The sequence below is a fragment of the Ictalurus punctatus genome, chromosome 6 (genome assembly GCF_001660625.3).
Source record: "Ictalurus punctatus breed USDA103 chromosome 6, Coco_2.0, whole genome shotgun sequence".
In the NCBI taxonomy this organism is placed as follows: domain Eukaryota; kingdom Metazoa; phylum Chordata; class Actinopteri; order Siluriformes; family Ictaluridae; genus Ictalurus; species Ictalurus punctatus.
The window spans coordinates 1,626,397-1,637,500 of NC_030421.2; the positions used below are offsets into that span (position 1 = coordinate 1,626,397).

Consider the following 11,104-nt stretch of genomic DNA (forward strand, 5'->3'; position numbering starts at 1 on the left):
AATGCTTAATACTTGCAGTATGTTTGGAAAGTTTTAGACTGTAATCTGGAATAATATCTTTCATAAAAGTAACAAGTAACCCTGAATCTTAACCACACACTCCTTTTTTTAGGCTTTGGCATACTTCTACTTGAACTGCACACCTATATATAGTTTTGTGGATGTATGAAATAGAGAGCAGCATGTGTTTTGTGGTTATCATGCCATCCTGTCATAGAGCTGAGTTAAGAGAAAATATGACAGGAAGAAGAAAAGCGCCTCCAGCGTGTAGCTCTAACACCTACATACCCCAGTCTTCAACCTGGCACGTATATGCCTGCTCCCTGCTCTCTCTCCTTGAAGTCTTAACTGTGTGCTTTGATGGATTTGTCAGTTTCTTAGTAATATTAACCGTTGCTCTCTCATGTTGTGCAAATCAGACCGAGAAAAAAAAAAAAGAGAGCGAGCACATTCTGCAAAACAGCAGAACGATGCAAAACAGCAGAATTGTCTGATGGTTGTAGTTCAAAGTGATACGTTTTTCCCCTAATTCATAAATGTAGTTTGTTTTTCTATGATACTATGATATATGCTATATTTCACATAAATAATGGTCTGAAAATGGGACTGACCATCACCGGAACTTGTTAGCTTATTGGTTAATAGCTATCTTTGTGTGTGTGTGTGTGTGTGTGTGTGTGTGTGTGTGTGTGTGTGTGTGTGTGTGTGTGTGTGTGTGTCGTTTTATCCAACTTGCTGAAAAAATCGCCAGACTGTTCGCAGAAAAAAATAAATAAATAAAATAAAAATCCATTAAATAGCCTAACATGATCAAACTGTTTATTCAGAATGCAGCTTAACTCCAGCAAAATGCGCAAACAACATTCAAGCTATCAGCTTTAATCATTTTGATATGTTACAATGTACATGGTTTATTTATTTATTTATTTATTTATTTATTTACTACAGTTGCAAGCATCGCTAAAAAGGTGTACAGAAAGAAAACCTTTTTTTTTTTTTTTTTTTAAATGCAGAAATTAAAGCACTGGTTCATGGCACATTTAAAATTTGAACCTATTCACAGTTTACTGATCCACTGATCCACTGATCCAGATGAAGACCGACTGGCTTTGCTGAAGCTTTGGAGAAGGGTGTATTTCTCCATCTCTCATAGTACCAGTAAAATCAGCTTTTTTTTTTTTCATATGCTGTTTCTGAAATGTCAGGAAATGTTAATTATTCATACAGTAGTAAAATGTCACATGTATGATTTAGAAGACAATGACAAAAAAAAAAAAAAAAAGAAAAGAAACGCATAAGAAATTAAAAGTATCTTGGTTACTGTTCCTTCACTGCATGGCGAAAGCAAGTCGATTCAGCACCTCTCAGGACAGGCACTGATTTCTGCTGATAGAGGCAGGAGTGGAAAACACTTGAGTAACTGTATAGTGAACTTCTTCACTATACTTAAGCATTATTTTGGGCATATTTATGAATATGAAATATGTTGTACTCTTACTTAATTACAATTCCAAGAAGAAGAAGAAAACAAACATACTGCTTAATTTTTTTAATTTATTTAAACCTTCAAAGTACCCGTTACAAACCTTGAAGGTCTCTTCGCTCATCCAGCATCCAGCCAGTGACTATACAGTATGCTGTATATCAGTCAAATGAGCCCCTGAACATTAAAAAATTGTTTGTTTGTTTGTTTTTTTTTGCGTGTGTGTGTAAATTTCTATTTAAAGCATTCAATTAAATTAAAAAATATCAAGAATCGTGTCAATTCATCATCTGTTGTATGACCTACTTAACTTCACAGCTTAATCAGTGACTTTTTCAGCTTTAATACTGTAAAGTAAAATGAAAAGTGGAAACGTATTTGGCTTTCAACTTTCAACAAAAAAAAGGGAATTTTTTGCTGGATACGTCTGCTTTTAATCGAATAAGGTTTTGACCCCATTATTCATATACTTTCACCTCTGCTGGTGGGGGTATAGTATAGCTGCACATAGTAGGAATATATAAGCTGAGCGTGCTGTGTATCAATAAAAGCTTTTTTGTTGTTGTTGTTGTTGTTGTTGTTGTTGTTTGGACAACGTTTCATATCCTTTCCATATCTATTTTTCAGAGAAGATTAAAGTCTTTAAACGACCTTCTAAATAGCAATGTGTTTAATCATTCACACGCTAACAGTGATCGATTTACAGTCCCTTAGTCATGGTTTCTCCTGTACGTCTCTAAACAATGGTTTCCAGAAAAGAAATCACGGGATAAAGATTATAAGCATACATTTGTGTCCTCAGTGGACAATTTATCAGAATCTTAATACTATGGTGATCGTGGATTTTAAAACAGACCGACAGGAAATGAAGGAGAATTGATTCAAAGACGGTGAAATGATATTCAGTTGGATAAAATACATCAGTTAGCTGAATGTGATTGATTATCAGCATGTTGACAATGATGCCAATTCATTACAAAATATTGGAGGAATCATTCGTAAATAATTTTTTTATCAAAATTGTTTTGTTTTGTTTTTTTTAAAAAATCTTTTTCTTTTTTTTCAGATTGTTGGATTTCAATAGTTCAACATCAGTTTTCAATCATCTAGTTACTCAGATAGATCAAATAGATGCTTTCAAGTGTTGCTGGTGCTGTAATCGGGCACGTTCTTCGAGGAAAGTGACGCGGGCATGTAGCCCTTAAAAAGGCTCATTACTCTCTGCTTGTATGTCTTAATTGCAAAAAAGTAGATGACTGGATCCAGGCAGCAGTTGAGGTTCATCATGGATACAGTGATCTGAAGAGACATCTTGAAGACCTTCTGTTCCTCACAAGAAGGCTTATGGAGAAGTCTGCGCACCATGAACTGCATGATATTGATGTGGTAGGGGCAGAAGCACAACATGAAGCTCAGCAAAATCAACAATATTATGTTCTTGGCCCTGCTACTTTTTCCTGACTTGCCGGTCATGGGGTTCTCCTTGGCCATCTTGGAAAGCTTGGAATTGATCTGGCAGTAGCAGCCAAGGATAAGTCCCAAGGGCAGGCAGAACCCAATAACACAGGCAAGCAAAAGCACATATGGGGTTTTAGGAGATTCATCCAAGTTGGAGTACTCCATGCATGTTTGCTGACCTTCCCACTCATTAATCATGCTCCTGAAGAGCATAGGAGATGTCTCCAGGAAAACAATTGCCCAGACCAGAATGCAGATGCCTCGTACCACTTTCAGACTCCTCAGCTTCAGACACCTGTGTGGATGCACCATGGCCAGGTAGCGGTCAGCACTGATGCAGGTCATGAATGCGATGCCCGTGTAGGTGTTTGAATAGAAGATAAAAGCAGTGAGCCTGCAGAGATGATCTCCGAAGGGCCAGTCAAAACCACGGATGTAGTAGGTGATCCGACCGGGAAGAGCAAGAGTGAAGAGGGTATCAGAGATTGCCAGGTTGATCAGGTACAGTGTGGTGGAGTTGAACTTCTTCTTCTTCTGGCTAGTGATGTACAGGACCAGGCTGTTGCCTGAGACACTGACGACGAGCACGATAATGTAGAAGATGGGAAAGAGAATCCGTGCTGATTCCTTGTAGGTGAACACGTTGCAGGTTTGGTTGGAGATACTTTCATTTGATGGAGATGATTGAGTGGCCATGGTTCTTGAAGGATAAAAGACAAAAACATACAGTAAAAACCTTTGCTTCATAAATTCCACTGCGTGAAATAGCTGCGTAAAGAATCTGTTCGGTCGCATGATTCATATGATATTATAATGATAAGTGATCAATAATGTCATAGAAGTCAATATCTGTATCAGCTGACCATATCTAGGGCAAATGATAGCTTTAATCAGGTAAAAAAAAAAAAGACTTACTGTTAATTCAGCAGGTTTGATGGATCACAGTGAGAGCAGATGTTCTTCTCTGCGCTTGTGGGTTGCGAAGTGAGTGGGAGAAGAGCTGGCGAAGCTTTGTTCAGTGACAACTTCACAAACACACACCTACTCCACTCATTGAAGAGACACAGTGACAGAGACGCAGAATTCTTTCGCTCAAAATGTCTTGCGTGACAAAATTATGTTAATTTCCAGTTTGCTTTATGACTTCAATCGGGATTTTAAAATGGGGTCACAGGGGTATACCCAGTGTAAATGTCAGAGGTCTTAGGGCTGATATAGATTTGTCTAAGTGAGATGTAATGGAGCGTGGTGTTTAATATGTGGTGACCATGACGCCTGTATTATTATGTTTCGGTTTTGTAAGTGTATTGATTTCAACAGTGTTGGGCAAATATCGTGTTAGTTTTTCATGTAAAACCCACAGACACCTGCCAATGTAAGGTGACCTATTTAGACAGAGGAAGTTGAGGTAAAGATGTGCTTGCACAGTATCCACAGAACAAAACATGAGGAAGATCAATATCTACACGGTGTGCACTGGAATGAAAAAAAAGTTATGTTTTTGTTGTTGTTCTTGTTGTTTTTTTCCTTCCAGAAAGCAAAGCTGTGTTAACACTGTTTACAGTGTCTGAAGATATGACACACAAATATACTCAATGTAATAAGATTCTAAAAAAAAAAAAAAAAAATGATATATTCTAAGCAGATTTCAGCAGCAGAGCTGGAGATCTGATAGCATCTGTGGTTTGGCAGGGTTGTATCATCACCGCCTCTCAATTCTATGCTGTGAAAGTAAACGTTCTCACGATCAGATGGCTGTTAATCAAAGAGCATGGAAGCATCATAATTATTACACAATTGTAAATGACATTTAAGTACACACAGGTGACAAATGGTGGCTCTTTTATGCCATGTTCAGCTGTCATGGTTGGCATCCGCTGATCATCTTCATCCTATGTTGAAATATTTCTATCCTGATGGGAGTGTTTTGGTTTTTCGGGGGTTTTTTTTCTCTTCCCAGGATGACAATGTCAGAGTTCAAACCCAATCGAACACCTATAGGAGATTTTGAATCCATGCTCTCTACTGCCAACATTAAAACACCAAGAAGAATAGAAGTCATCCCTCCGGTGGCTAGTAGTGGACCATTCAGACGCTCTTCAGCACACTGACGTCTAGATGAAAGATTTACCACTTTGTATTTGAGGTAGGATATCGTAGCTATTTCAGCCCATGACATCGCTGATTGTTTTCTAGTTTTGATCGACAATGTTGTCGCTAGCCGAGGGGAGACACAGCTAAGCTATCACCGTATGGGTTTAGCTGCTACAGCGCCGTGTAGAGTTCGTTATCTTTCCTTCTGCTCCGCTCAGATCGCGTTCACGTAAACTGGAACTCATCTAGACGTTCACACGCCAGTTTCAACCCCTTAACTAGTGTATATCCGTTTTTCCTATCACTGACCGTGAGCTAGCGTTTAGCATCGCTCCACTAAAAGTTTCCGTTGTGTTGTAATTATTTCTATAAGTGTACAAACAAAACGCCATTAGGTTATATCAGTAGTGTCATTCTCATATCCATCACCGTCATATCCACCACACACAGTCTGTTTACAATGTCTACCAGGGTGATAAGAACATGTAGTTAAATTAAACTTTGTAAAGTACTTAAAGTAATAAAGTAGGAACTCTCTGCACGTCCCCATTGTTGGGCCAATGTAATGTGTGTGTATTCATTTGGTAAGTATAAAAAAAGCACACTGATACATATTTCAGAGGTTCCAGCATTGCTAACAAGAATAATCCAAACAGGCAAAGAGAGAGAGAGAGAGAGAGAGAGAGAGAGAGAGAGAGAGAGAGAGAAAATAAAAGTATTATGATGAACGATGGCCTAGCTCGGTGCTGAGAGCATAGATTGCAGAAAAGTTTAGATTTAGACTTTAAACGATTGTTATACAGCACAACTGTAGTCCGTTCCATATCCATATCCATATCCATATACCATGAAAAATTAACTTTAGTTAAAAAAACAGAAAAGCATGGTTTTAGGTGCCTCTTATATCACCGTAGCAATAGATTAAAAAACCCTGAACACTGTGGCTAAATTGAATATGTATAAGGGTAATTAATGCACATAATACTGTTCAATAATTATCATGTACTAAACAAAGGGTATGTAGACACTGCAGATAAATCTGGAAGGGACCGCCCTAGTGCCATGTGCATGCAGCTTAAGTTACAGTAGATAGCCTACAGGTACAGTCTTGTACAATACCGGTCTATTGCATATCTTTCTACTATCCTGGTTTGTTGTAATTGAAGTGGATGGCTTTAGACCAGCAAAAGGTCACTAATTGGCGCAAGTCACATACAGTTATGACACGGCATACTTAGGTCACACCGTGTAGACGGTATCACCTGCAAGTTAACACCCTGCAGATTTCATGCTCCATTAATTCACTGCACAGAGTTAAAGATCTCTCCAGTCTAAGAACACGGTAAAAATGAAGTGACACTGATGTTCGGCACGCGCAGTAGGGAAGGGTCCTGCTTTTCTAACGGGCCTTGGGTGGTTCAGTAATCACACTCACTCAAGCTCTGGGTATTCGAATACCTCATTATTACGTCCATCATCTGGCGTCGGCCATCATTATCAGAGGACTGCAGACGGATGTTTTGAAGATTGCAATATCAGAGTAAAGATGAAAGGGAAAAGAAGCCAAAGACTGCTGACTGGTTTCCCGAGAGTAAAACACAGTGCAGTATGGTTCTGTAGCTGTGATTTACATCGCTTACCCTCTTATCATGCCTTCTGTGAAAAACAGGGGGAATTACAGGGTGGCACAGTGAAAAGTCGCTGGTGCGTCTTTGCCATGCCTGAGTGTGTGTACGCGGTGTTGATGGCTCTGTGACAGAAAAGGTTTTTGGATATTGGAAGTGACGACCCAGCATGGGACATGCATGAAAGTCACTTCTCAGAGATCTGACCTTTTTATTTTCATTCTTGAGGGGAGGGAGGTCAGAGTCAAACTGATTTGGAGGGAATTATACATCAATACCAGACAGTCAAGCTAGAGCTCCATGATCATATTTAGAAGAGCTTATACCAGACACAAGGCATCGAGTTTGGATCTGAGCCACGTCCAAAAGTGGTAGAGCTCAATAGGGGATTTTTATTTATTTATTTATTTGTTTGTTTGTTTATTTGTTTATCTACCATGTCGTGCTATGTATCGTGGACGTATTCATTAGTAAAAACAACAACAAATGAGCGGCTGCAGTTCCCCATCAGCGTTTCCAATCAAATGCCTCATTCAATAGTACGTTATTCAATTCAATTCAATCCAATTCAATTTATTCAATTCAATTCTAGTCCACTGTATAACTATAAATAAATGTATAAAAAAATTATGAGCTATGAGTTATGAGCTGGTTTAAATGTAGAGTACACAACCCTGATTTGGTTTTGTAGGCAGTCAGGGAGTGCAAAGGTCAGCCCTCGCTTGTTTTGATAGACATATTACATTTAGATTTAGACTTTAGTTATATAAGAGATTGTACAGTTTACATTAAAAAAAGTACAAAAGCTGAGTGAACAGATCTGTGGGATTAAAAAACAAGATAAACATTTGTGCACAGTGGAGATATAATTACTAATATAACTATATATATATATATATATATATATATATATATATATATATATATATATATATATATATATATATATATATATATATATATATACTCTATTGTACTTTGTATATTGGTCTTACAGTAGAATAAATATGTGCAAAAGTAAGTCTTAAGTAAATTGTTGAATACAGTATGTTCATTCCAGTGCAAGAGATAATGTGCCGTTACTGTCCAGCTATGACTGTGTGCTCTTGTTCAAGAGTCTGGTGGAGGGAAGAATAAAAAAAAAAAAAAACCCACATCCCATGTGCTGTTGTGGTGTATTGTGCTCAATCTGCCACAAAGTCAGAAATAGAAATACTCTGGAAATATCATTCTTGCCTGCAGCCTAATGTACTGTAGGTCCTTACACTTGTTTTTTGCACTTTCACCTGAATGCTTGAAGTCAGACACAGCTCGGATCAGTTCATGAAAAGCACTTTCAGTCTTCAGCGACTGTCTGTTTTTCTCAGAACGAGATCTCAGGTGGGTTTAAAGGTGGCATATTCTGAATGCCACAGAAAAGTTTTCAAGCCTCAGCTCCTGTGTTACGTAAGTGCATCCTATCTGTACGATCAGATTATACGAGCGCACGAGCCAGACTTTATTTCCACTGCTGAGTTTCTCTATCCACACAGCACTGAAAATGCATTCGCTCAGTGATCTACTTCATCATATTAAAAAAATAAAAAAAAGGTTATGATTTGTTTTGTTTTTTTTTAAGCAGTGAGACATGTGCTTCGTTCAAGTCTTCATTCTTGAATACTTTTTGAATGTACTACTGTGTGTAATGATGAGCCAGTATCTTCAGTATGATAGGTCATAGGTCTTGTATTATTTTATGTTCTTGTGCTGTTATTGTGGTTCCACTGATCGTACTAATTACACCACGTCAAATATGCCACATAGTTTTATTGTAGTTGTGTTATATTAAACCGTTTCACAAAATTATGTGTGTACCTGTCAAAAAAAACAACAACAAAACAACAACAACAACAACAACAACAACAACAACGAAAGATTAATTAAAACTACAAAAGAAGAAATAAACCTTTATGGAAATTAATTGAGCTTATAATGAAATAAGATGTTAGTTTCTAGAAATGACCACTAGGGGGAACTGAACACTACACTTGGTGAAATGTAAAGAAAATCTTGAGAAAATCCTGGAGGGATTCCCACAACCATGCTGAATTCAGAAATTTAGCAGGATATCTGAGGGTGTGTGTGTGTGTGTGTGTGTGAGAGAGAGAGAGAGAGAGAGAGAGAGAGAGAGAGACTTGCATTTATGGCATACCTGCAGCCTTTTGTAACTCCATCCAGTTCAATACAAGCCTATCTGTACGTCTCTCACTTCCCAGCTCCATGGACCCTTTACTGGATAAACATTGTGGATGAATGGTAATGATACTGTGAAATATCATTTTTGGGACAGCTCTCTGGGTGTGAAATAGAGAGTAGTGAGACTCCGGTTGCCTTTGAAGCTGCCCTGCCCCGGCGCATATGGCCAGGCCTCCTGCTGGCTCTTTGTTGGTGGCGATGGCAGTTCTTTGTCGTTGGCCTCATGTGGCTTGTGTCCGTTCCCATCATCACCAATTACACGTTGCTCTCCGGACAGCCATCTTTAACCATTTCAGTCAGATCCACTTGCGTGAACACACCCTGTGCACATTTCTCTGCTTGTCAGATTTACCACTATAATTACTGCACCCAAACAGACACTGGCACCTGCAGTGCTTTTCAGGGACAGGATGCCCCGAGTGGGTGAATGCGGGTATAGGTGTGTGGATGGCACAAAGAATGAGACTGGTTTTTTGATGGTGTTTTGGGGGTGCATGAATAGATATGGCTACAAGAAGAGGCTGAGATTTTCAATGGCGCTGTATGTGTTTGTCCATGTTTGTGTATGTGTGTGTGAGTCTATAGACACGGCATTATTGTAGCCGATAGCGTCGTAGTGCTATAGATTGACACTGGCTGTGGGCTGTGTGAAGAGTTAAACCAGATCTGGATTCTCAATTGCACTCAGTGGGGGAGAAGTACTCAGCTCCCGGGGACCCCGCAGCCAGCTGGCTTCACACAGACGAGCTGCGCCCTGATTGTCTGCCATGGTGTGTGTGTGTGTGTGTGTGTGTGTGTGTGTGTGTGAGAGAGAGAGAGAGAGAGAGAGAAGCATTTTTACATACAACGCTTTTTCACCTTACTTACTGTATGTCAGTTGTTAAAATATGTGCCTACAGACAAAACTGGGTTGACTTTGAAAAAATATGGTTTCCAATAAAGATGTGAAAGGGAATCATAGCTGACTTGTACAGTTATAGCACATTTATGCGATCTTTGTGTCTAATCCTTGAGTGAGACAGTGGAGATAAACCTCCTGAACTGCTGGTGACTTCACACCTTAAAGTGTGTCAAAAACCGTACCGCTCATGTGTAGCATCCATCAAGGCAGGTAACATCTTTTACACCTACTCACGTGCTCCCACTGAATAAAAAGTCAACCCAGGGTCGCACTGACAGCAGTGAAATCAGTATTATTACTGATGAAACCAAACGACTCTTTTGAGACATGTTAACGGAAACATCTGTACCGTTTCCTTGGGTTCCTTCACTGTTTTCACAGGCATGTGATCATACATGTGTGATTAGTATCATACACTTGCTAAAGATAAAGTCACACTATACACCGGTCAGACATGACATTAAAACTACCGACAGGTCACATGAAGGACAATGATTATATCGTTACTATGGCAACTGTCAAGGGGTGGGATATATGTATGAACAGTTCTCGAAGTCGATGTGTTGGAAGAAGGACAAATGGGCAAAGGTAAGGATTTGAGCAAGTTCATAAAGGACAGATTGTGATGACTGGACGTCTGGGTCAGAGCTTCTCGGATACAGCAGGTCTTGTGGGGTGTTCCTGGTATGCAGTGGTTAGTACCTACCAAATGTGGTCCAGTAAACCCACCACAGGGTCATGGGCGGCCAAGGCTCATTAATACACCTGGGAACTGAAGGCGAGCTCTTCTGGTCCGATCTCACAGAAGATCTACTGTAGAACAAATTTCTTTCATGCTGTCTCTGATAGAACGGTGTCAGAACACACAGTGGATCGCAGTTTGCTGTGTACTGGGCTGCGTAGCCGCAGACCGGTCAGAGCGCCCATGCTGACCCCTGTCCATCACCGAAAGAGCCTACACTGGGAACGTGAGCATCAGAACTGTACCGTGGAGCAATGGAAGAAGGTGGCCTAGTCTGATGAATCATGTTTTCTTTTACATCACCTGGACGGCCGAGTGCGTGTGCATCTCCGGGTCACTTACCTGGAGAAGAGATGGCACCAGAATGCACTATGGGAAGAAGGCAAGGTGGAGGAAGAGTGATGCTCTGGGCAATGTTCTCCTGGGAAATCTTGAGTTCTGCCATTTATGTGGACGTTACTTTGACACGTAGCACCTACCTAAACACTGTTGCAGACCAAGTACATCACTTCATGGTAACGGTATTCCCTAATCACAGTGGTCTCTTTCAGCAGGATAACGCTCCC

The 11,104-nt window shown here is 39.8% G+C and overlaps 1 protein-coding gene across 1 annotated transcript; it reads right to left on the minus strand.

The window, feature by feature from the left end:
- Window positions 1–805: 805 nt before the first annotated feature.
- On the minus strand, window positions 806–4,375 carry si:ch211-184m13.4 (7tmA_EBI2 domain-containing protein). The gene is made up of 2 exons (XM_017469107.3): window positions 3,857–4,375; window positions 806–3,641 (listed from the first exon to the last, which is right to left on the minus strand). Exon 2 carries the CDS (start codon window positions 3,635–3,637, stop codon window positions 2,621–2,623), a length of 1,017 nt encoding a protein of 338 aa, XP_017324596.1. The 5' UTR covers window positions 3,638–3,641; window positions 3,857–4,375; the 3' UTR covers window positions 806–2,620.
- Window positions 4,376–11,104: the final 6,729 nt, after the last annotated feature.